The 27070-nt window shown below is 43.2% G+C and overlaps 3 protein-coding genes across 3 annotated transcripts in view; 2 read left to right on the forward strand and 1 right to left on the reverse strand.

Moving 5' to 3' along the window:
- The window catches only part of LOC145410778 (uncharacterized), a 33526-nt gene extending 31331 nt beyond the window's left edge, over window positions 1–2195 (forward strand). The window contains exons 8-10 of the mRNA XM_080280879.1: window positions 62–249; window positions 1487–1610; window positions 1861–2195. Of these exons, the coding sequence (XP_080137005.1) occupies window positions 62–249; window positions 1487–1610; window positions 1861–1956 (408 nt within the window). The 3' untranslated portion in view covers window positions 1957–2195. The remainder of the gene's footprint in view (window positions 1–61; window positions 250–1486; window positions 1611–1860) is intronic.
- Window positions 2196–9580: 7385 nt separating this feature from the next.
- LOC145410805 (uncharacterized) lies at window positions 9581–16911 on the forward strand. The gene is made up of 3 exons (XM_080280924.1): window positions 9581–9629; window positions 13192–14082; window positions 15000–16911. The coding sequence occupies exons 2-3, from the start codon at window positions 13211–13213 to the stop codon at window positions 15826–15828; spliced, it is 1701 nt and encodes a 566-aa protein (XP_080137050.1). The 5' UTR covers window positions 9581–9629; window positions 13192–13210; the 3' UTR covers window positions 15829–16911.
- Window positions 16912–17501: 590 nt separating this feature from the next.
- Window positions 17502–24462, reverse strand: LOC145410676 (glutamate receptor ionotropic, kainate 2-like). Its single transcript, XM_080280790.1, has 7 exons — window positions 24281–24462; window positions 22920–23158; window positions 22334–22524; window positions 21362–21592; window positions 20513–20688; window positions 18039–18201; window positions 17502–17633 (listed from the first exon to the last, which is right to left on the reverse strand). The coding sequence occupies exons 1-7, from the start codon at window positions 24460–24462 to the stop codon at window positions 17502–17504; spliced, it is 1314 nt and encodes a 437-aa protein (XP_080136916.1).
- Window positions 24463–27070: the final 2608 nt, after the last annotated feature.

A 27070-nucleotide genomic window follows, 5' to 3' on the forward strand; every position in this document is an offset into this window, starting at 1 on the left:
CCTTCAAACAGCAGATAATTTCTTTAACCACTCACCTACCACCTCCTTGTGCCCCTGACAGACGTGGTCAAGGATGCAGGAGCTTGAGGGTAAGGGTTGTGCAGTGGAGGATGGGGTTGATGAGGGTGAGTTATACAGGGGTGTTGCAGAGGTGGTGGCACAGGTGGTGGCTCTGACACACAAAGCTGCAGAGATGGCCCTCATCACACCACAGGTGGACCCTCTTAAACTTGCAACAAACTTTAGACAGTAAGTATCTTGTGCTTAACCATATTCATCAGATGACATATTCATTTTACTTATGCTCTAACCAGGTCATTACATTTTGTTTCATCTATATAGGCTCCAACACGCTTGCATGTGTCGACCTTGGTCATTCAATGGCGGCTGTCCATGCTGCTTAATCTCTGTTGGCCTCCATATTCAGTCCCTTATCTCTGAGGCCACGCTCTATGACCTCATCCCAGGTCTGTTTCGGTCTGCCTCTTGGAGCCCCACCCCTATTGTTGACACTTCTCTCATTCTACATTCAGTTGTCATCCCCTATCCTCTCCACATGCCCAAACCATCTCAGTCTACCCCTCCTCATCACAACACCAATACACTCCAGTCCCATCCTTCCTCTCAACTTCCATTGTAATCCTAGCCCCCCCAAGCCCTGCAATCAAGGACGCACTACACATCCTCTAATCATTGTCATTTCTGTACATTTGAGCCTCTGAATATCCTCTTTCCTTACTGCCCAGGTCTCACTACCATACAGCTTTACACTTCTAGCACATAGAGCATACAAAGATCCCTTAGCACAGAGGGAGAGGCCTCTCATTGTTACGAGAGGCAGCAGCTTCCTGAACTTACTCCACCCACTCCTTACCTTCACCACAGAGCTAGGTCCAGCCCCACCTCCAGCACATAACATGTCCCACAAATAACAAAATTCCTCAACACACTCAAGAGACACTTCAGCAAGATCAGTCCTTTCATGCCTGACAGTCTCAACATGCTCTCTCTCACCTCCAGCACATAACATGTCCCCCAAATAACAAAACTCCACACACTCTGCGAGACTCTCCAACAAGATCAATCCTTTCACTCCTGACAGCCTCTACATGCTCTCTCCGACACATAGCACACACAAAATCAGCATTACTGGTATTTGCCAGTCTGCCTCTAATACCACTACATCACTTGTGCACTCGCTTATCACAATCATTACTCAAGATGGAGCTAAATCCCACACCCATGTAGCATATTATGTATCATACCAAGGGCATTCTGTACCTATCATTTGTATTTTTAGACTGAGTTGCAGGGTGTGGGGTAATAATGTGATGATGACAGTGAATTTGATAATAATAAAGATGACCCTCTACTTATGTCCTTTACCAAGGATTTACTGTACTGTACTGTATAGACTTTTTTTTTTCTCTCTAGCTCCCTTGAGATTTACGGTACTTTACTGTATACCCATATTTTGTGCCTTCAGATTGAGCTGCAGTGTGTGGGGCAGTGTGGAGGGTCTGACTGACAGAATATGTGGGAGCATCACCTCAAGTGCCTCGACACCTGATGCGCAGGTTAACGACACTATCACTAACATCTACTTGCAGGTAAGGTTATGGTGGCACAGTTATTTATTTAACATTTTCAGTGTCGTGACATATATATTTCAGTCATTCATTTTTTGGACAGTTTTGTTTGACTCAGAAGTGACAGTTGGGCTCAGAAGAGGGTTAGATAGCCTGTTGTAGTATTGTGTGTGTGTGTGTGTGTGTGTGTGTGTGTGTGTGTGTGTGTGTGTGCATGCATCCATGCATGTGTGCAAGTTTTTAAAATTTATAGCATTCTGGGTCATTACAGGTATCACACGGAAGCAGGTACATTCAGCAGAGCATGGGGTACTTATCACCAGTACTGCAGTATGTAAACACCAAGAGAGCTGCAGCAAACCTCTAGTGAAGAAGCAGTGTGGTAGAACCTCTTTAATATGGCATGATTGGGCTTTGCAGTCAAAATAAAGGTAATTTTTCATTTTATGTGAGGGATGTCTTCTAAAATGTCACAACTCTTTCCATGCAGTTGGTACTATAACTTGGGGAAAGTGACAGATCAGCTTTGTAGAGAGCAATGGAACTTTTTTTATGCAAGTTTTTTGTTCTTTGCTTTAGACTTTCTAACAGAAAATAATATAAAAAGGGAGAACATATACCAAAAACTTAATGCAACAGATTTACCAATAGCATGCACAATCCCCCGCCAGCTAATCTGCATCATTACCAAATTTGCTGGATATGTCAAAATTATTGACATATTGTGGTAGGTGGGGACGCTCACCATCCACTCACTCGATGTAGCGCTGCTCTAAGGTGTTTGCCCTTCCCTCTCCTCCATCTTTTTTTCTATCTATCCTCGTCTGTCTTTCTTTCCTTCATTCTTTCCTCTTCCTTCTGCCTGTGAGCTACTCTACAGTGAGTGACAAGCCAAATGGTTTCCTGTACACCAGGAAATCATTCACTACGCTGGGTGGTAACCATATAACCAGAGGCGTACCTGAGAGGGGGCAGGGGGCTGTTTGAAACTGCCCCCCCCAGGTCCCCAATATAGGGGGGCCCAAAAAAGCCTTAAAAATTTATAACCTTGTTATTAATATTTAAAAATATATATATTTATTATCCCGACAATCCCAGCTGAGATATTACATAAGTTTTGAGAATGAGAGGGCTAGGTGAGGGGTTGCCCTGCAAAGAACCTAGCCCCCCGGGCCCCAAAATCTCTAGGTACGCCCCTGCATATAACCAAATATTGGTGCCTGGTGGTTTAGTGGTTAATTACGGAGCTCCAGTCGGATTGAGCCAGTGAAGGTTTATATCCAAGGGGTGGTTGGGGTTTATTGCTCACGTAATGCCACTCAGGGATGAGTGAGGCTGGTCACTGTCACCTTAAATGTCAGCACCAACTTGCTTAGCCCCAAGCTCCTACGCTCCTCATGGGGCAACGTAGGATTGGATGATCAATGAATGAATGAGTGTATATTTCTCAGCAGTTTTGTATAGGTGGTTTTACTATTATTTCAAAAGCAAAATATGATGATTTTAATGGAAGGTAAGCTCAGTATAAGTACATACAGTGTACTGTTCTCTTGTATTTTATTTCATTATCTTTGTATCAGCACTTTTATCAGTTTTGTTATGTCTTAAGTCAGCCATGTGTCATGTGTTTGCCTGGAACATGCAACACTGTTTTCTTTTCTTACTGGTTAGTTCAGTATAATATATCATAATTAAACTCTTCTGCAAAGTTTTGTTTTTCCTGAAGAACATTCAGCACAGCATTTTTGTTTTTCCACAAGAACATTTAACAGTGCATTTTTTTTTTTTCCAGCAAATGGTTTCCTGTACACCAGGAAACCATTTTCTGTGCTGGGTGGTAACCATATAATCTGATTATGATGCATGGTGGTTTAGTGGGTAATTAAGGCGCTGCAACCAGATTGAGCCCTTGTAGGTTTATGTCCAAGGGATGGTTGGAGTTTATTGCTCATGTAATGCCACTCTGGGATGAGTGAGGCTGGTCATTCTCATCTTAAATGTCAGGACCAACTTGCGTAGCCCCGGGCTCCTACGCTCCTCATGGGACAACACAGGATTAGATGATGATGGTGATGATGAAAAAGTTCACCTACAGTCCCCTGCCAGAATTATGTTTATCAACATTCAAGTTCCAACTCAAACATCTAAGAGTATCCTTTCTGAAACTCTGCTATTGTATACTGCATATTGTTATCTGTCCCATACACTAATTTTTCACATAACACCTTACATTGCCATTGGTGGCAGGGAAGTGTCAGCAAACTTTTGATCGTGACAGTACCTGTTGGAGGAAGGTTTAGAGTGGTCAGGGGGAATGGTGACAGAGATGCATGGGAGCGCATCATATATATGTTGCAGATAGCAAGTAGCAAGGATAACCTTGAGGCTTAGACATATAGTACCAGTAATAGCACTTGACATTCCTATCACGCAATGGCAGTTCTCCATCTGTTGGGAGCCTGGAATATTTCCCTGCTCAGTTTCTTAGCCTGGAGGTCTCCACGCAGAACTTCACTCCATATCTTCCATGGTTTCCTTAGGAGCACTGTTTCTTCTACATTCACACTTCTGACCCTCAACCAGTCATGCTTCTGCCACCTCATACCATTTCCAAACCATCTCATCATTTCTTTTGATATTTTTAGTGCCAGATTTCTCACAGTACACAATTTTCAGTTCCGTCATATTGTGAGACCCTACTCATCCATCTCGCCACTCTCATATCTGTGTATTTTCACATCTGTCTGCATGTACCCTCATCTCTTACAAGCCAAGTCTCATTGTAATACTGGGTAGCATAACACTGCACATGTTTTGTGGAGAATACTTTTGACAAAAAAAAATGGGTTGCTCCTCATGTTCAGGAGAGGCAACAGTTTCTTAAATATCTTTTATCCATATAATTCAGGAAATGACTGATTTATGCCCATTGTGACAGTTAAAGTCAAACCCCTGCACATAAGGTACTGCATACTGTAGTACAGTGCTCTTCTGTGGGATACCAGCACTTCACAGTGCTTTTTAAACCATGATGAAATATTGTGCATTGCTGAAGAAACAGCATTTGGTTCACACAGTTTTGATGATCCAGTGTTCTTAGGTGTTGTCATTTGTATGTGCAGTACAGTCATTTGTATGTTCAGTGCACTTGTACACTGATGACGTTACCCTTCACCTTTCCATTCGGTTCCCGCAACGTCCATCTCAGCAGTTACTTCAGCAAACAAGGGATGAGGCTATGGCACACCTAATATCTGACTTGGCTTGTATCTCTGACTGGGGTAAAAATAATCTTGTTGTTTTTAATGCATCAAAGACCCAGTTCTTACACCTATCAAACCGACAAAATCTTCCACAGGAGTACCCAGTAATGTTTCATAATATCCAGCTCAGTCTTTCATCATCCTTGGACATGCTTGGGGTTTCATTCACTCTGACTTCTCTTGGAAAGATCATATTACATCTCTTGTAAACTCTGCTTCCAAGATTATAGGTGTGCTAAGCCGACTCCGTTCCCTATTTATCCCTGCACAGTTGTTGACTTAATACACGAGCTTTATCCGCCCCTGTATAAAGTACAACTTTCATGTGTGAGGAGGCTCCCCACATACAGTTCTTCTCAATATGGTGGAGTCAAAGGCTTTTCGTCTCATTAACTCTCCTCCTCTTACTGGCCTCCTTCAACCTCTGTCTCTTCGTCAAACTGTTGCATCTTTATCTCTTTTCTCTCGCTACTTCAATGGTCACTGCTCCTCTGAACTGTCTGCTTGCATCCCTTCACCTCTACGACGGGCACATAGCACCCTTCTAGCAGCAAACTCTCATCCCAGCTCTCTAATGCAAGAGTTAACCGTTACTCCCAGTCCTTCATTTATGCAGCAGGTCAGCTCTGGAACTGTCTCCCTCTGTTTGTATTTCCTGCTAGCTATGATCTCCAGTCTTTCAATCGCAGTGTGTCCAGGCATCTCGAAATGATTGGATCTTGAATTTGGCTCTCTCCTGTACTTTGTTTTTCTCTTGGAAGGAACAATAATTGCGGGCTCACGGGCCTTTGGTTCCTTCTTCTTTGCATAAAAAAAAAAGGTCAGACAGCCCACAGACCAGTTTACGCCCCTCTGCACAGTGACGTCACGTGTACCACATGCCCGCTTCCCTCTCTCTCTCTCTCTCTCTCTCTCTTAAATAATTTGTCTTAGATTGACTGGCAGTATATTTGGCACGTTTTTAGTGTGTTTTTTCAGAAAGAAGAATCAATATGTAATACTTTACTACGAGATTTATTTACACAAGCAGTTTACATATATGATATACGAAGGTTAACATAGGCAAGTTTGTTCTGCATACTGTCACGTTATCGACTTAATAAATTTTCTATTTTCACTCCTGCAGGTCTTGCCATTTTTCATATTAATTCTAATAACACTATAAACTTCCTAATTCTAAAGAACACAGATATTTTGGCAAAGAATGCTATGACATCCTTCGATAAATCGACTCCTACACTGTGGATTTCAGACAATACGCTTGAAGCATTCTTTCCCCTTCCTCAGACCGTCTCCATGTAAAAGCTGAGATACTTCCCTCATTGTGGATAACTGAGAATACAATAACTCTGAAGGAACATACAGTCCACCTCTGTTTGTCAGTCTAAGTTCTTTTGTTCTGGGAAAGAGGAAATACTGTAAATTTGATCCTGCTGTATTTCTTCTTGTATTATAGCACCCCTATACTGAACAATTGCTTGGCATATCTGCAACGTTGAAGAGAGTTTAGTGGAAATATGTCACAGTAAACAGAGGGTGTACACACAAAGACGACCTGGGTCAGACTGGAGTGAAGGACACTTAGGACAGGGCCGGATTTACCAGTAGGCCAAGTAGGTCATTGGCCTAAGGCCCACCGATATCTGGGGGCCCACTGATAATAATTAGTTGCGCAGTGTGCCAGTGTTTAAACTTGTTTCAGGTGTTCATCGAGTATTTCATTATATAATATATTTAAAACCATAAGGGCCTCTGTGCAATAAGTATAGGGCCCGGCGTATGGGGACCCTGTACAGTAAGTACAAGTAATTACAGTAAGTACAAAATATAGTAATAGAGAGAGAGAGAGAGAGAGAGAGAGAGAGAGAGAAACATGCAAACATTTCTGTAAATCTGGGGGCCCACTGATGAGTTTGGCCTGGGGCCCACAAGTCGGTAAATCCAGCCCTGGTCAAGGACAGGGAGAAGCTGGCAGTTTGGTATAGTACAGCTGACGTCGTCACTCGCTCTACCTGCGCGCTGTCTGACCTTGTCTGTATGGGCCATGGCTGCACGTATTTTCTCCTGCTCCCCTTTTAGCCGGAACTGCGGTAGATCCTTCGACCTGTTGTGTTGGGGCCCCGGGTATTTTAGTAAGATTTGTGGACAGACTAAAGCAGCTGAAAATAAGACAGCGTCTAGTTTGGAATCTAAGGTATGTTCGTGACCTCAGGCAGTTGGAGTTTGTGCAGAGAAGATGGACTAGGGAAATACGTGGGTTGGAGAACATGGATTACTTCCGGCGGTTGAAAACTCTCAATTTGTACACAGTCAGAGGGAGATTATTTAGGCAAGCTATTATGCATGATAGTCTTCTATCTCGGGATGAGTTATATCCTCGTCCTGGGTTGAGTACCACGAGGGGCCATGACTACAAAGTTGCTTATACTCAATCGTAGCGTGAAGTCCGATGGAGATTGTGTAGTAAGTGTAAATTTGTGGAATTCTTTGCCTGTTGAAGTTGTTTCTTGTAATAATATTGTTGCATTTAAGCGTGCCCTAGAAATTCATCTTGGCTATACAAATTCAAAATTGCCGCTTATGATGCACTATCCAGCCATTTCTGTTCAATTATTTTTTTTTTTAATGTATATTTGTTTATTGGGGCTGGCTTATCAGCAGAGTGTGGCTTCCCGCGACGCTTTGCTGAGTCTGCTTGTCTGTGTGTGGGAGTGGGAATTAAGCCTACCAGCATACGGTAAGAAGACTGTCAGGTGCTGAGTAGGGGCGGGGTGTGGGGTGTGCTCTGGAGGGACTTAAGCAATTTGTGGGGTAACTCCCCCATGCCCCCCTCCCCGGCAGCTACTCTACTGTGCTGTACCGAAACGTTTTAGTAGGATATGGACACCACGAGCTAATCACAAAAAAAAAAAAAAAAAAAAAAAAAAAAAAAAAATGCACCACGTGTGACGTCATCTAACTTTTCCCCTTCTCCGGCAGCTACTCTACTGTGCTGTACCGAATCGTTTCAGTAGGATATGGACACCACGAGCTAATTATACGACAAAAAACCCTACATTGCACCACGTGTGTAAATAGTATTAATCTACTGTTACAGCTCAGCATTCTAGATGGAGAGATGGCAGTTTTAGGTCAGGTTGGAGTAAAATGGGTTTATTAGACCAAGATTACATCATAGAACTTTAACATCCTCCTTGTGATGGGTTCTTGTGACAGGAGAGCAGTTGATTTACCCACCAACTCGGGGCAAGACTGTGGCACTGGCCTGAGTCTTAAATGTCATCTTTAATGGCCAGAAAAGTATATATGGGATCATGTTACACAGTTGGGCAATATAAGATTTTGACCAAGCCATGACTTTGAGGGATGTGTGGTAAGTTGAATAAAATTGGCGCAGCAACAACAATATTAGACGATTATCTGATGAAGGAATTTAAATGTCATATTTAATGGCCAGAAAAGTACTTAGTGAGATCATGTTACTAAGTTAGGGAGTTTAAGATTTTGACAAAACCTACACTTGCATCGGATTTTGGTAAGCTGAATAAAAGCGTTTGATGTTAACAAGAACATAATAAGACCTGTTAGTGAAGGGCTTGAAAGTTATAATGGACGGAAAAGTAAATTGGGTGATCATGGTACACAACTGGAGTCACTGCATGATAGTATTGTGATCCCTACCCTGACGTATGGAAGCGAGACATGGACCTTGCAAGAGGGGAACAAGTCAAGAGTGAGAGCAGTGGAAATGAGTTACTTGAGAGGAGCATGTGGAGTGACGTGGAGGGACAGGTTGACGAATGAAGAAGTGAAGGAACGCTGTGGGGTGGATGTGGATGTGGTTGAGAAGATTAAGAGAAATACACTGAGGTGGTTTGGACATGTGAAGAGAATGGAGAATGAAAGATTGACTAAGAGGGTGTATGTAGGTGAGGTGGAGGGAGGGAGAGGGAGAGGTAGACCGAGGATGAGGTGGAGGGATGGAGGCGTTTTGTCTGCGGCCACCCTTTGCGGGATTAGGGCGTCGGGCTATATATAGATAGATAGATTCGATACCATATAATGAGAGTCATTATTTTCATATCTGCATAGAACTGGCTGACGTTTATTAAAGTTATTTCGAAACCAAATTCAAGTTGCTTGTGAGAAAGTCTAGGCAGAAAATGAACTAAAAAGCTGGGCAGTGCAAGGATGAGCCTGACCTTGGTGATCGTACCAAGGCAGTGGGGAAGGGTCTCCGACGATGCCAGTTCAACTTTGCAATAGGTGGAGAATCATTTAACGCAAAGTTTTGATGTCCTCTAATATGAATAAAACGATATTCCAAAATTCTGTCAGTATTATACCAGCGTTTTGAAGGTTTAATCATTTTGTGGATGATTCCTGGAGTCATGCAGAAAGACATTCTAGCATCTTCAGGTTTTACGTAGCCTCTCCCCGGGCTTGGCAGGCACGTTCACACCCAGCCGTATCCACTTGCACACATACGAGATGTACATGGAAGTTCTTTCGTTTTTAGGGCCTGCCATACATGTTTGCAGAGACAGTATATCATGATGCGTTACGACAGACACAGAACGTTCCTTGGGCATCAGTTCAGTCACTTAAATATCGAAGTCTGGATGTGAATGTTGACGTCATGGGTCTTCATCCTCCAAGCCTGTGACCGATACGTTTATGTCGGTGGATATTTAAGCGCATGGATTCAGGATTTCAGGTGGAGAGGGACTGTGTTGTAGCAGCGTGTAGACGATCAAGCATCCCGATCGTAAAAGACGTGAGTATTTAGTATTAAGTATTTTGTAATGAGACTCGTAAGTTTTATGTTCGCATTTCTAAACGCTGCACTCGATGACAATTTTTAGTTTATTTCTGCCATCTCCAAAATAGTTTGTAATGAGTGTTCAGTGTTCTTAACCGTTGCAGGCTGGGGACATCTTTTTAATTCCATTCTTACTGCTCCCACATTATTTTATTCAACTTAAGAGGAGTCCCTCGTGGTGAGTTTTAACAAGTGTATGTCTAACCTCTTGTTCAAAAAGTCTCTTCTGACAATAAAATCGTCTAGAAATACATACAGTAGAATAAGTTCATAGAAAGTCATGTATTGCTAACTGCTTGGTACTCTCCTTCAGTATACTGACGTTTTATAATCTAGTCTTCCCTTTACTGAATGATTTCACATGTCGTCGCAAACTTTAGAAATGGTTAGGTTACCAGTTGATAGAGCCTTCGTTAACCACTTCACGACATGTGAAGAGAACTGTCCTGTTCAACACACACACACACACACAAGGCGCCGTAGAGTATACTTACATTCTTAAGGCTCCATATTTACACAGCTGTCTTGAACTTCAGCCGTGCATAATAATCGGCTTCTTTTAATCACGTTTTCATTCACACTGTCGCCAAGTACTTAGCAATAACTGGAATGAAAATTAACGTGAAAAATGCCACCAAAGAGGGACGTTTGAGGGACGTTTGTAGCCTATAACCAGGCAGTTAAACTACTCAGTTTTCACCTGACAAAGATCCCTAACCCTTTCAGCTGAGTTGATGGCCAAGTGTGGTCAGATTTGACTATCATAGTAAGCAAGGAGCCTCATTCCTACCATGTAAGTAAGGCTGAGCGAATGTCACCCAGCCACGACTTAAGTATTTTCGTCATGAGAGTGGCTTAGTTCCCTCAAATGAAAACAAACCAGCTATGGTTAATATGAACGTGAGTGCTTTTGTGCTTCTTGCCTACTGTACAAAGAAACAACTATCATCCCAGTTCCGTCTGAAGAAAATTTACAACTGGCGAAATGCAATGAAAACTTGATCTTTACTAATACGTGTTTCAAATGGTTACGATTTTTCCGCTGTGTGTTCGTCAAACATCCGGGTTTGGGTATGACATCATTTCCCAATCTACGAACAGTCCGAGAGGGTAGATTTTTTTTGGATCGTATTCTAATTGGCTTTTGAGATTATTTAGCACCTCATCCTTACCGATTTATTCTGCTCACTGCGCCTCAATATCTTCTGTGTTACTGATGAAAACATTTTTTTTTTTTTTAATTTATCAATATGATGTAAATAGCATACAAAAGAATGACAAGGGGTTATACTGCAGAATTAATCGCTAAGGTGATACCACAATCCACTCAGGTGAGTGGATTGTGGGGGCTACGAAGCCTTACTCTGTGGGACGATAGCATCTCCGTGTTATTTCCGCAGCCGTCAGACAATTAACCCCGTCACTATTGCGATGTAATTTATATGCTTAGTTGTAGTAGTAGTAGTAGTAGTAGTAGCAGCAGCAGTAGTAGTAGTAGTAGTAGTTGTTGTTGTTGCTGTCATTTAGCCTCAGGTTCGTCTGAAACGTGAACCTGGCTGGCTGCAGGCTGAAGCTGCTCGACTTCTCCACCAGTTCATTTTGGGGGATAACGAGGGAGATATGGAACGTTTGTAAAACTAGGCAGAGGAGCCTCTCAGTCATATCGGTGCCACCACGTGAAGGCATCGCTCTCCAGCACCATACTATATTCTTGCTAACTTCACACTTGCATGATTACTCAGCTTTCGGTAGACTTTTCGAACTTGAGAGATATAGCCTTTATTAACCTGTACTCTGATCACTTTTTTGTGACCGTACTACTTCCAGAGAAATATATTGAGGTGGTTTGTCCATGTAGAAAGGATGGGGAGCGAGAGACTAACGAGGAGATTATGTGAGTGAGATGGAGGGGGGGAGAGGGAGAGGGAGACCGAGGATGAGGTGGAGGGATGGAGTGGAGAGGTATATGTGAAAGGGTGGTGTGAGCTCGGAGAGCAGCGAAATGGCAGGGGACAGGGCGACATGGAGGCGATTTGTTTGTGGTTACCCCTTAAAGTACGGTCACACCGAACGCGACGTGCGGAGAGGGGTGAGGTGACACGATAAAACACAAAATCCTATGTGGGTGGCCATACTGAATGAGCGGGGAGGTTTGTCTCCCCGCTCACCCTCCACGCTCGTCGCTACGCGATGCAGCATGTTCCAAAATGCCGCGCACCGCCTAGCAACATCCCCACTCCCCAGGCATTTGCATCATCGTCCGTCGTGCTGGTACTGCATGTTGGGGAGGTTAGGTTTGGTAATTATGTCTACTGAACACTTATTGGAGCCGTGTACCACAGGAGAGCTGTGTGGGATCCAAATGATCCATTCCACAAAAATATTGGAGTGTTGAAGAAACACTGGGAAGATATCTGTGAATAACTGTATACAAATGGTAAATTATTATCGAGCATTATCTTTTCATACGAATGCTTAAGTAAAGTTTGTTCCACCGTTGTTATAAAACCTGTAAAAGACCATTAATGTTAGTGCTCAATACCCTTTGTTACACCATAGGCTTAAAACCAATAAACAGATAAGTGTATACATTGTATGTATATGTGCAGTATATGTATATATGTAATGAACATCGACAATCTTATTATTTATCAGTACATAAATCTATGAAGTATAATTTAGTATATAGTGAACTGTCCAGCATATATTCCACTATAGTCACGCTTCTAACTACCTGTCGCCCGCGAGGTTGCCGCTCCGTATTTGGACACGCATCACGTTGACGTAGTAGTTGTTCCCTAGGCATCTGGCCGAACAGCCCCGTCGCGTTGACGTTTACCTCGCCGCTCATCGCTCGACGCCACCTCCACGCTTGTCGCGTTCGGTATGTATTAAGACGTCTGGCCATAGATAGATTGATAGACTGCCTCCAGACACTTTTTATTCATTTATTTATCAGCTTAGCGGAGACTTTTCAGACAGTAATTTGATCACTTTTTTATTACCTTACTACCTCAGACATTACTTATTTATTTATTAGCTGTGGAGAACTTTTCAAACTAGACGGGTCAGATATAGCCTTCATTAACGTTTATATCTGATCACTTTTTTCTATCATCGTATCCCCAAGCATTATTTAATTATTGATTTTTTCACGTATTCATCATCATCATCATCATCATCTTATTCTTCGTCGTCGTCTTCCTTTTTTCTTCATAGTCTTCTTTGTTTTTTTTGTTTTCATTGTTTTTCCGATATTTTTCTTATTTTTTTATTCTTGTCTTCTTTTGCTTCTTATCTTTTTCTTTCGTCTTTCCTTTTCTCATCTTTATCTTCTTTTTTTCTTCTCTTTTGCTTCTTTTTCTTTTGTTTCTTTTTTCTTCTCTTTTTTTCTATTTCAATTTTTTATTCACTTTCTTTTTCTTTTTTTTATTTTATTTTTCGTGTTTTTTTTCTTTTCATCTTTCATCTTTATCGGTACCTTTCATCTTTTCCTAAGCTCCTCGCCCTTTTTCAGGAGCATATTCCACTACAAGATGGCCAAACCTCAGTATGAACTTGTGAAAAACACTGGTTCTGCACCTGAAGGAGCCGTTCAGCTGGGCTTGCAGAAAGATGCCTCCGGGAATGAGTGGACGGCGGTGGCGCATACCCAGTGGGGAGACATACCAGGCAAAGCCACCGGGGGCACGTGCTGGTACCCCTATGGCGGATTGGAACATAAAACACAGGACTTCTCTTGGCTGGTCTCTCCAAAATCTGAGCTGGTTCTTATGATGAACGATGGCTCAGGACCGCCCCCAACGGCTTTCAAAATTGGTCACCAGAATGATGGAGAGGAGAATCTTTATGCTGCCATTGCAGTGTCAGATTCCTGGGGTTCCATCCCTGGGAAGGCAAAGGATAACACCTGCTGGTTTCCTTATGATGGAAAGGAACATCGTACTGATCTCTTCTATTGGGTTGGTACCAGGTTCAAACTCGAGAAGAGTTCAGATGTTCCTGTTAATGCAGTTCAGCTGGGTAAGCAGAAGAACTATGACCGTAATTACTACTCTGTGGTTGCTCACACACAGTGGGGTGACATCCCAGGCAAGTCGAAAGAAGGCAACTGCTGGTTCCCCCACGGTGGGAAGGAACACACCACAGACTCCTTTTCCTATGTGATCACTCCTCGCGCTGGAGCATTTTTGACACGAAACTCAAACACAGGGCCTCCAGCCACGGCTCTAAGAGTTGGCCATCAGACTGACGGTGCAGGGGATTTGTACGCTGCCGTGGCCATCACTGAGGAATGGGGAACAATACCAGGCAAGTCCAAGGACAACACGTGCTGGTATTCGTATGGCAGCAAGGAATACACAACATCGGACTTCTATTGGGTCACCAGTGTTAATACTCCTACAAGGTAATTATTTAAGATGACCATACACATTTTATCAAGGCTGTGTTATTTAAACTGATCATACACATTTTATCATGGCTATAATTGTATTTTTTTAAACTGACCGTAAACATTTTATCAAGGCTATAATTATGTTATTTCAACTGATCATACACATTATATAAAGGCAATAAGTACTTTATTTTAACGGATCGTATACATTTTATTAAGGCTGTATGTTATTTAAACTTACCATAGGCCTACACATTTTATCAAGGTTAATATTATTTAAACTGGTATAATTCAAGGATGTGTGGAAGCATCTCCCAAATAAACACAAGAAAATTACCTCTCTCTCTCTCTCTCTCTCTCTCATACACACACACACACACACACACACACACACTTTTGTATCACCTAACGCCAGACGATTTTATGCAGCTGAGAGTGAGTCAAAGGATCCGAAGTGTTTTTGCTGGTACCAAGACTCTCTAATGGTCGGTACAACTCATGTGTTCTTCCGGCTACCGCCATACGATTTCATTCAGCAAATAGTGGGTTAGAGGAGCTAAGAGCGTTATCATCAAAAGAGGATTATTTACTATACTGTGTATACTTTAACTCGACCTAAAACTGCCGTCTGTTCATGTTGAGTGCTGGTCTATAACAAGAGATCATCACTGAGTCGAGGTGCTAGTCACGAGGAAGTGTTGTGGAAACTGTGCAGAACCGCGGTGTTCTTATTCTGTCACTGAGTTGCAACAAGAGGTTAACTCTAGAATATGGTGTCACAAGGAAGTGCTATGGAAAGGACGTAGAGCCTTATTCTGGCATTAGGCATTAGGCTGCGAGAAAGAAGCTGCAGAGTTACAAAAATATACACCAGGTTAGGTGAACGAACTACAGCACAGTTTTATTAATCTCTCTCCCTCTCACACCAGGCCTCCTCGTCCAATAGAGGAGATTTTGAAACTGGTGAAGGAGTCGCTGTTGGAGTGGCGAAACACCAGAGGGCAGACTGTCAAGGGGATCAGGGCCCTGGCAAAAAGTGTGCAGGAGCACTTCGAGCAATTCAAGGTGTATGACACTGTGGGACTGAGCACCTCCATCACTGCAGGGGCCCTGGGTGTGGGTGCTCTCGTCACTCTGCCATTCCCTATCTTGTCTCTGTGTTTCGCTCTGCCTTCTGTCTTCATCGGGGCTGCTGGTGGAGCCACGACTGCTGTGGGAACGATATACAACAACGCTGCGCAGAAGAAGGCTAAGGAGGATGCTGAGAAATTGGTGACTGCAGACTCGGCCTGTCTGGAGAAAGTGTTTGCGTTGCTGCAAGAGCTGCATGATAAGCTGAAGCAACTCATTCCCCCTTCGCTACGGGACGACGAAACGTTTTGGAAAAAATTCTGGACTAAGGTCGTCACAGCTCTTCCCATCGCTGGGCTAACATGGGCCGGTGCAAAGCCAAACGTGCACGCAGCCAGTTTGATAATCAGTAGTTTGGGCAGTAACGCTGCACTGGTGCAAGAGTTTGGAAGTGTACCGTGGTCTGCATTATCCACCACTGGCCGCGTCATCTCTGGGGCAGGTCACGCCATCGGTATAGCAATGCTGGTGTACAACATCTATGAGCTGCAGGCGATTCTGAAAACAGATTCCCCGGAGCTGGTGAAGCAACTTGAGAACCTGGCCGACGAGTTGGAAAAGAACTGTCTGTCTGAGAGAGATATTGACAAGGTGATCAATGACTTGGGTGAGGCGGCCAAGGCATAAAGAACGAGGGATATGGGGCCCATCGCAAGACTAAACCTTTGAATCGGGTGGCGTCTGGCCTAGCCTTGGTGGCAGATTTCCCATCTATATACCATTTTTGCAATATACAGTATGTTAAGTTTGGTTTTCCCGGGATGATCACCCTTCCTTTTATTTTTATTTATTTTTTTACTTTGACCAGTTTTAACCTATCCAAACCTAAGTTAAACTAACAAATTAACCCAAACAACTAACTGACTAAACTAATATGGTACTAACAATACAAACTTACCAAGCTGATAGCAACAAAACAAACTTAATCTAACCTAGAGTTTCCTCGATTTTAAAAAGAAGTGCAAAAATTGTATACAGAATGAAAGTCAACGCCCCGGTCCACGTTTCTGATGGACAGTTAAGTATGGGGTAATAATTTTCCATAGGTGGAATACAGAGATTTTCGAATGCCGGAATGTATGAGTAAACAGATGCGTTGCCCATTTTAGTCACGCTGATAGCTCTCTCCATTTATCATACTGATGTTTCCCACTCCTGTCAGGATCCCTAGCTTCATTAGTGGGAAAGAGGGTTAGAATGATGCTTATATAACCCTTGTGTAGTTGATAGACTTTAAGTCCTCTCATTGTTTCTGGACCCATCCCACTATACCGTAAGTACCGTATTAGTGGGAAACAGGGTCGAGGTGATGATGCTAATGAATTTATCACCCGGGAACCGTCAGTTTACTGGGTCCGTATTTGTCAAGGATCTTTACCAGTTTTCAGGATAAAGAAGTCTCCATGCCTGTGTATTATTTATTTTTCTGTTAATATTTACTCTAATTGTGAGGTAAAGAGTAGGTATAGGAGTGAAGACAAAAGAATAAATAAGCAATTTTACACATCGCTTAAGCTTAAAATAAAACAGAAGTTGTTGATATTGTCCCAGATCTTGCATGGGTTTGTTTTCAGACTGAATAAATTAGTGTTGCTAGCACATTAATTTCTTCACATCATATACCTTACATACTGCATTTTGACGAGTTCAAAGCAGTCATGTGCGATATAAAATTCACTTCTTTAATAGATAAATAAACTGATTCTGTATGAGCTGAACAAGTTGTGTTTGTGAATATCTGTATTTCCTACTCAGGGTTTTGCTGGTAGTTGGTGTCGACCATCATCCACTTGATGTGGTGCTGCCTATATCTTCCTTAGGTGACTTTGTTCTGAGTGACAAGCCTAATGGTTTCCTGCAACCGAGGAAACCATTTACAACGCTGGGCGGTAACCATATAGCCAAGTTCGGGATGATGTGAAACCCACTATGGAAAAAGTGTGGTGTGGTGGGTGTGGCGTGCGTGGTGTGGTTTGGTGTGGTGTTGCATAGATGAACAGGGAACCTCTCTCTCTCTCTCTCTCTCTCTCTCTCTCTCTCTCTCTCTCTCTCTCTCTCTCTCTCACTGTGTGTGTGTGTGTGTTTTATGTGTGTGCTTTATGTGTGTGTGTGTGTGTGTGTGATTTGTGAGTGTGTGTGTGTGTGATTTGTGAGCGTGTGTGTGTGATTTGTGAGCGTGTGTGTGTGTGTGTGTGTGTGTGTTTTGTGAGCGTGTGTGTGTGTGTGTGTGTGTGTGTGTGTGTTTTATGAGTAAGCAAATGTACGTCTGTGTTTGTGTTTCTTAATATGCGTATGTGCGACTACATAACACTGACGATGACTCTCTCCCCGACGAAGGCGAAGAAGGCGATGCACAACCCCACCAACAGGAGATAAAAGGCCGTCTGTAAGTGGTGCATCCCGAGCACCTCACCGCTCCTCCTTACTTTTTCCTGCCGACAAAGGAAGACTACTTTTATCTCATTTATCCCATCTTCTCATCTAGTCTCGTCTCCTCTCTCTCTCTCTCTCTCTCTCTCTCTCTCTCTCTCTCTCTCTCTCTCTCTCTCTCTCTCTCTCTCTCTTAAACTCGCCGATGCCGTCTGCTGCTCACCCTCCCCTGGCTTGAAAACATCCTGCCTACTACGAAATCCCTTATCTTTTTCGTCTCTCTCTCTCTCTCTCTCTCTCTCTCTCTCTCTCTCTCTCTCTCTCTCTCTCTCTCTCTCTCTCTCTCTCTCTCTTAAACTCGCCGATGCCCTCTGCTGCTCACCCTCCCCTGGCTTGAAAACATCCTGCCTACTACGAAATCCCTTATCTTTTTCCTCTCTCTCTCTCTCTCTCTCTCTCTCTCTCACCGATGCCGATTGCTCCTCACCCTCCCACCCTTCTTCTTCCTTCCTCCTCCTGCTCTCGGCCAGTGAGGCTCTAAAGAGTTCATCCAGCCAGAAGTCTATGAGTCCGGCTTCAGTCAGAGTTCCTATAACCCAGTCTAAGGGCTTCAGGAACGGGGCGTTCTTCCTGGGGAGCAAAAAGACAGATCTGATTGATTGAATGATTGATGGATTGATTCAGTGAGTGATAAAGAGACATGTAGCAAGACAGATAAATAAATAGATAGATAGAATGATAGATATACAGACATATATAAATATAAGGGAGATAAACAGACACAGACTAACAGGTAGATGCAACTCGGTCTGTGTTTGTCCATTTCCATTTTATTCATTTCGCCCCGTGACAGACACAGACAATGCTACGGCTTCACAACCATTCCAAAGCACGTCTTTGTGACTAGCACCATATGTTTGTACTCATCTTCAGTTACATTTCAACATATATCATGGAGATATGGAAATTTTGGGCGATGTTAGAGCTGTTGTTTTTGCTTAATCCTGGTGTAGACCCGTTGACCACAGGTAAGCAAATGTTTCTGGGAGGTCATCTTACAGGAATAATGGAGTACCGTACATACGTCGTGTAGGACTCCGGCGCTCTCTTGTGGGAGACCAACTCACTAGGGTCGGACCAGTGTCCTTCAAGGGGCAAGGTGCACGAAATATCAGGAGGTTTAGCTCACGAGTGGACGCCTAAGCTGCACGGCGCCACCACGTGCAAGTTCGTAGTCATCGCTAAGTTAGAATAAAAACAAGACAGAAGGGATAATAACTTCATGAACGTTAGGGAATCCCTGGCAGCTGATAAGGAGGGTATGTATGACTCGGAGCGTTTTCTTGTTATGACCCACGTAAGATATTAAAGTGGGAAAACTAGTCCTTTCACAACACCCCATCCGCTCTGTCTAAGGATAGGTATCTATTCTGTTCTCGGCGCAAAACTGGCTTTTGTCTATCTTGAATGCCGACCTGTAACAAGAGATTGGCAGCAGAATATGATGCTAGTCTCGAAGAATTTCCATGGAACGGCTGCTGAACCATAATATTGTTTTATTCTGCCACTGAGCTACCGGCCAATCGATTATGGCACTAATCATGAGAAAAAAAAGTGTCGAGGAAAAGACGTGGAGCCGCAGCATTATCTTATTTTGACACTGAGCCACGGGATATATGCTCCAAAAAGGACGAAAATCTCCGCCAAGTTATTGACTGAACTGTAGGAGCGCTGATGTGGTTTATTCTAATTTCTCGCTACCATGAGACGATTTAATTACCCTGGATGATGAAACCAGGCTCAGTAGATGCTTAAGGAGAATACAGTTCATTCATTTTAACCGGGCGGAGATTTTTGTCCTTTTGCGGCTATTTCCCGCAGCTCAATGGCAGAAAATACTGTGCCGCGGCTAGACAACCTATCCATAGCACCCCTTCGTGACTAGCATCGGCTGCATCTAGTCTGGGCGCAAAATCCAATTTGCTGCTGTTTAATTTGGACGCCAGTATACCATTTCATTTGGGCGCCAACATATCGTCACTAACCAAACCTAACCTAAACTACTCTAACTTAACCTAACTTAAGCTAAACTAAATTATCTAACCTAACTTAACCTAGCCTAACCTAAATTTACCTATTCTAACCTAACCGAACCTAACCTAACCTATCCTATCCTATCCTATCCTAACCTAACCTAATCTAATCTAAATTAAATTAGGTTAGATTGGTTTAGGTTAGGTTTGGTATGTAACGATATGTTTGCGCCCAAATGAAATAGTATACTGGCGTCAAAATGAAATAGCAGGAAACTGGATTTTGCGCTCAAATGAAATGCATTAATCTCTGGTACAGTTCAGCATTCAAGATGGAGGGACGGTCATTTTACACCTAGTCAATGTGAACAGAATGTAGGATCGTCGATGTATTCTCTTGTCATAACCTACGTAACAAAATAGTGATAACTAAGTCCATTTAGTGTTGTTCTTGCCACCACCAGGCGACTGAATTAGCCTTTTGCTAGTTTGGGGCTACAAAGAAGTTGAAAATATGGACATTGACAATTTTCGTAGTATTGACACAAATCCCGTTTGAAATAGAAAAATATCGTGTTAAAATCTCATTGACAATACCGAGTACTGGCTGAACAACCTTATGTTTCCGTTTTGCCATAAAGAAGGAAAGTGCGACATCGAAAGCCGCCCATCTTTTCACAGTATTTGAGAAATTGCTTGCTACTTTCCTTATTTACAGCAAATGGTTGCATACCGTTGCTCAGCAAGTACTCAGTATTATGTCAAAACTATTTTCACATGATATTTTTCAGCTCTTAATGTGATTGATGCTAATAGTACAGAAATTATCAATGTCGATGTTTTCAACTCGTAACCCAAAACTTGCAAATGGCTAATTCAACTAAAGTGATAAAATCATATGCCCTCACCTAATTCCCCATCCACTCTGCCCAAGTATCAGTTCCTGGGTGCCGATGTGGAGGCGAGTGGAGCCCTGGGTGTCGGTGTAGTGGACTGAAATCACCGTCTGGATGTAGTATTTCCAAGTAAAGAAAGCATGCGAACCCGATAACACCTTGGCTAGCTGCTCCTTCCGTGGCGTTACCTGTCAGTTGTATTATTAGTATCATCATCATCATCGTCATCGTCGTCATCATCATCTTAGTATTATCATCAGTATATCCCGTGGCCATTTATTAGTCATGTCCACAGGCTCACATTCAGGATTATCGGGTCATTACGCCATTTCCTTTTCATTCCCTTTGCCACAACCTCAACAGAGCAAGACAGTAGTCTGAGCATCGATCTTCCAACTATACTCTTTTTACTCTCACTTGACCTAGATTTTCGTCCTTTTGCAACTTACTTCACATAGTTCTGTGGCTGAAAGTGACAGTGCAGCCACTCTTCATACTGTCCATAACAGTTTGTGACTAGCATCATAATTTAGTGCCTATCAATTTACACAAGTCATCAAGATTGAGATATGGGATTTTTAGGCCGTTAGAGTAAAAGGAGTATAACAATTAGACATACTGTGGACTGGACTATACCGATCACCAAAAGATATTATGTTCCGTATTACCGTATTTGAAGGCATTTTTTTTTTTTCCTTCTGGATGTTTACAAGCATTTCCCATAAGTATTCAGTTGTCAAGTACACTGTATCACAAGCGATGTTTACAGTGCATAACGAGAGAGAGAGAGAGAGAGAGAGAGAGAGAGAGAGAGAGAGAGAACAGCAAATATCAGCCACACACCGGTTTCCTTGCACCCACCTCCATGGCGTCAAACATTTGCTTCACCTCCGAGTTTATGTTATACTTGAACCAGTCCCAGCCCACCCCGTAGCCGCCCTCCAGTCCCCACGTCGCCCCAGTCACCGCCCGTACCTCCTCCAAGGTGTTGAGGGGCGCAGGGGTGAGGGGGACGGTGAGGTGAGAGATGAGGGAACTGCGATACATGGCCACCATCAGCACGCAGAACATCCACCACCACACTGACACCACCTGTAATTGACCGTGCAACATCATTATGGGAAAACTGATTATTTGCAACACTGTTCTGACACGATCTGCAATCAACCAAGCAACATCATTATTGGGAACTTTATTTTTTGTAGCACCACGTAGAACAACAACCACCTGTAACTGAGCGTGCAACATGATCAATTATAACCCATCGACATCCTGACACGACTTGCAGTTGACCTTACAATTTGATCATTTCCTCCCTCTAACTATCGGCCAGTTGCAACTCAAGGTGCAAAAAGATCATTTCCAAGCCTCTAACTATCGTCAGTTTGCTCTAACATCTTCTATCATGTATTTATTTGTTCCTCCTACCACTAATCCGGTTTATTTCACCTCCCCTCCTACCTCCCTTCTCAGTATTTTGACTCAAATATATTTTCCTAATGAAAACCATTCCTACGGTCCTAAACGCATCCTTATTTACACACATACATCCGTACATACATACATATTTGAATAATACATATGAATGCAATACATACGCACATTCACGCATGCATAGATAGTTACATAACTAGACTGACAGATAGAGAGATACATACATACATACATACATACTTGAATAATACACATACACAGTACATACATGCCTACATGTGTAGATAGATAGATAGAGAGACAGATAGATAGACAAGCAGATAGATAGTTAGAAAAATATATACACTGTAGACTGATAGATAAATAGAAGGACATATACATACATACATTCACACATACCTTAGCCGGTGTATGTGCTGGGCATGGGGTGGGCGGGTCCTGAAGAACCATAGCCCAGGCCGACAGTAATGTCTTAAGAAAACCCTTTTTACGCCCACCCTCCCCGCCCACCCCCGCCCACAGCCTCTCCACCGCCCACATCGCCACACCCGCAGCTGTTGTCCCTACCACCACCGCCGCCCACACCCCACCTGCCACGTGTGGGCGGAGGGAGAGGGTTAAGCCACTAGGATTGGTAGGTTAGTGTATGGTATTATTTCTGTTTCCTTATTTTATAGTGTAATAATAGTAGCGATGGTGGTGGTGATCGTAGTAATAGTAGTGGTGGCAGTATTAGTATTGGCATTAGTACTGGTATTAGCATTAGTGTTAGTAGTGGTGGTTGTGGTAGTAGTAGTAGTAGTCGTAGTCGTAGTAGTAGTAGTAGCAGCAGCAGCAGCAGCAGCAGCAGTAGTAGTAGTAGTAGTAGTGGTGATGGTAAGGACAATGTGCGTGTGTGTGTGTGTGTGTGTGTGTGTGTGTGTGTGTGTGTGTGTGTGTGTGTGTGTGTGTGCGTGTGTGTGTGTGTAATCAGATTCCCACTAACCAGAGAAAGGTCGAACTAAGGCAAGATGCTGCGGAAGGGGACCAGGGCGACGAGTGACCAAGACGAAGGGCTCAAAGATGTAGGGTCGAGTGAAATCGATGACCATTTTCCTGTGAGCGGACCAGAAGAGTCTCAGCGACATGTCCGCCTCTCCACGTCGCAGTTCGCCCACCATGCCGTTCCATCGCCTTCCCACACGTGTCCCCCACTTCCCATCGAGTGGACCACGGACCTTGTACCTGCAGACATTGCCAGTTCATTTGGGTTTTCGTGTTGTTAGAACCCTGAGCATACTGTGGTCGCTCTCCCTGCATCCCATTAACTTGCCCTTCTTCTTTATGTTATTTATATCTACCTCTCACACCAGCCCGTCCATAAACAGACTGAACAGCCATGGAGACATTTCACATGCCTGAGACAACCCCATCTTTACTGCAAACCATTCACCTTCTTCCCTTCCCACCTTCGCACATGCCTTATACCTTTAGTAAAACATCTTGCCTGCACTTAAATCTTTCCTCCTGCCCCATGCATTTGTAACGCGCACTACGAAGCCTCTCTCTCTCTCTCTCTCTCTCTCTCTCTCTCTCTCTCTCTCTCTCTCTCTCTCTCATCTGCGTCATATGCCTTCTCCAGGTTCATAGAAGCTACGAACTGTAAATGGGGTATGCGGCCGGGGCATGTATTCGGCTCAAGTAAGATGGGAGCCCCTGCCTTGCATAGTCCCGAGTCACCCTTGGGCAAGGTGTAGTGCTCATTAGCCCACCAAAAAAAGTAGTAGGTGGGTGGTTATCATCGTCCGGGGAGGTACTACTAAAGGAGTCACGCGGAGACAAGGCCCGGTAGCTGGCCATGCACAAGACTTCCTGGCGAGGAACTCGACCACATTAACCACGTAGTCAAAGTCCGGGCTAAGACTATTACTCATACATTATCTGTTATACACGGCCCATCTTCCTCTATGTTCCCTGCACCTCGCCATGTGGAAGGACCCTGTTCCGACCCTGGCAAGGCGCCTTCTGCTACAGGAAGGCGGCTGTCTGGGAGTGCTTGTGTGAGGCCAGCCAGTGTGCTTTTGCGAACACTAAAATAGTGTTATCTTCCAGGAAAGATGTAACCATTCATTTCCTACCTCTGTAACCAATAATAATAATAATAATAGTAGTGGTAGTAGTAGTGGTAGTAGTAGTGGTAGTAGTAGTAGTAGTAGTAATAATAATAATAATAATAATAATAGTAGTAGTAGTAGTAGTAGTAGTAGTAATAATAATAATAATAATAATAATAACAATAATAATAATAATAACAATAATAATAATAATAATAAATTAAAAAGTCCGCAGAAGCAAGCAGTCACGCACGTGAAGTTGAGTCGAGTAGCAGCCGTGTTCAGGATACGGAAGTCCAGTGAGTCGCAGGGCGTGAGGAAAGTGGAATGACTCTCCTGGCTCTGAGGTGGGAGAGGTGAACGCTTCTCAAAACACACGTACGGGTACAGCTCCTTGGCAACAACACGCAGCTCATGTCCGCTCAAGCTCTTCATCTCTAGCAAAGCCGACAAATCAAAAGACGCTACAGTGTTGACAGGTATGTACATTCGGGAACAAAGTAAAGTGGACATTTAAGTGAAAAATACATGAGTTTTGTGTACGCGATTGTTTATATTTCTGGTCACTGATGAAACTACCAAATAGTTTACAAACAAGATAAACATTATCTAAAAAAAGGGGAAAGAAAAATAGTATAATTTCTGACAAGAGTCAATCGCTAAAGAAAAGACCTCATTGTTGTAAAAATGGATGAGGATACTTTTTGAATTCTCTTACTCCCCCAAACGGCTAATTAAGATATTAATAATGATGGTGATGATGACAGCGACGACGACGATGATGATGATGATGATGATGTTAATAAAACTGAAGATGGTGATGAGGATATGCGACGAAGACGATCACGATGATGATGATGGTGGTGGTGGTGATGACAAAGACGAAGGCAATAAGTAATAAGAAGACAGTTATAAATACGACTACCGGGTAAGTAATTTATGCATATGATAACGAGAAACGGATTCTGACCTGCAAAAAATGGGATATGCTGAGTGATGCCGTAGGTTGGGTGAAATCCACCCTTCAACACCACTCCAGCCCCTCCAGCTAGGCAGTATTGGCACCTCCCGTAGATGCTTATCTTGAGGCACCCCTCTTTCACACAGGCACCCTCTGGAGAGAGAGAAAGAGAGAGAGAGAGAGAATGTTGATTGATTGATTGAATATTATTGTTGTAAAGGTGTACAGAGTACTTATACAACAAAAGAAGGTGAGGGAAAGTTAGTGTATATGCGTTTGGGTGAGAAGTTGCTTGTGTGTGTGTGTGTGTGGTGTGTGTGTGTGTGTGTGTGTGTGTGTGTGTGTGTGTGTGTGTGTGTGTGTGTGTGTGTTACCAGTGCTGTAGTGTGGATGTGGGTGGAGGTACAGGGCGTGTGGTGAATCTCTGAGCTGTGGGCGTAGTAGGGCGGCTTCTGGGTCCCCTCCCGCTTGTTCCTCTCCGCCCACTACCACCACCCTTGTCTCTGGCACCAGCGTCAACACCTCCAACACACTGGTGGTAAAAAGTCAATTCCGTAACACCTCCTTACCGATTTATTCAGCACCACACCTCAGTATCTTCGTGCATGTTATTCGGTAAAGAAGACGAAGAAACAAAGAAAGAGGAAGGAGGACGAGGAGGAGGATACGGAAAAGGAGCAGAATACGGAAGAGGAGGATACGGAAGAGGAGGAAGAAGAGGAAGAGGAGAACGAGGAAGAGAAGGAGGAGAAAAGATGAATGAAGAAAAGATGAATGAATGGATGGTTGGGAGGGTGTGTGGATAGATGCATGGATTGATGGTTGGATGGATGGGTGGGTGGGTGGGTGGGTGAGTGGATGGTTGGATGAAAAGAAAGGTTATTTGATGGATGGATGACTTGATGGTAGATTAACAGATGGATAACAAGCAGAACATCTGATTGATGACTGCCTGGATGATGGATGAGTGAATGAATGAATGAATGAATGAATAAATGAATGAAAGATTAACTGTGCTCCAGTTCTTCAATGTTCAGTTTTTTTGAAAATCCAAGCTGTGCTTTTGTTCAGTACTAAAAAAAAAAAAACGACTTACCTATATAAATCAGTAGCGTTCAAGATCCGTCTGATCTCAGTATCCGACGCTGTAGAGTTATAAATGGACTGCACGGGGGTGTAAATGCGAGTGATATTTGCTTGACTGTGGAAAGTTGTCATTGTAGTGGAAGCACCGGGTATTGTAGAATTGTGGAAAGTTGTGGAAGTGGAGGCACTGGTAGGTGTGGATGTAAAGGCAGCAGGTCTTGCAGAATTGTGGAAAGCTGTGGAAACGGAGGCATGGAGGAGGATGAGGGCCTGGCAGGGGAGGGTAGTTGGTGGAGTGGCAATATTAAGAGGTGACAGAAGGGTCTCATCAATAGTCGCCATGGCCACTCCCAGTCCTGCGTCCCACATAGGCCTGTATACACCACAAGAAGACACGATACTTCTTATTAGAATCATATTCCGCCCAGGGACCTATTTATTAGATTATTTCCGCTTATGAGAGCCTTCTCAGACAGCAGAGGTTATATTACAGTTTTCATTAACACCTTCATTATCATTTTTTTTTCTCTAAATTAAATAATATCATCGGACGTTGGCAAGAATGAATTAGAAGATATGTTACCCTGATTCAAAGGGCAAAGAGCCAGATATGACTGATATTTTAGTATATGTTGTATTTAGTACATTTTGCATAGTGGACTCTTATCCGTAATGCGATATTTGGGGAGCATTATCCCCCCCCCTCCCAGTGAATCTTAAGGGTGTCAGCCTCCCTACCCAAAATAATAACGATTAGAAGTAATGGAAAGTGAGCACATGGATTTCAACGAAATCGCCATACATATCGCAGGATTACGTTTCTAGGATTTCTCTGAATGCACAGAGAGAAACTGTGCATCTGCTTCATTATTATACTGTATATTATTTGTAGGATACACAGAAATCAAAGGTTCGTCAAACACTATACAGCAATATGATGATATTTAGCTTTTACTCATGCCGTTTCTTGATATTTTTATTAAGTTTAAGAGAGAC

The sequence above is a fragment of the Coenobita brevimanus genome, chromosome 86 (assembly GCF_032717465.1).
Source record: "Coenobita brevimanus isolate Jiangsu-jjx chromosome 86, ASM3271746v2, whole genome shotgun sequence".
Taxonomy (NCBI): domain Eukaryota; kingdom Metazoa; phylum Arthropoda; class Malacostraca; order Decapoda; family Coenobitidae; genus Coenobita; species Coenobita brevimanus.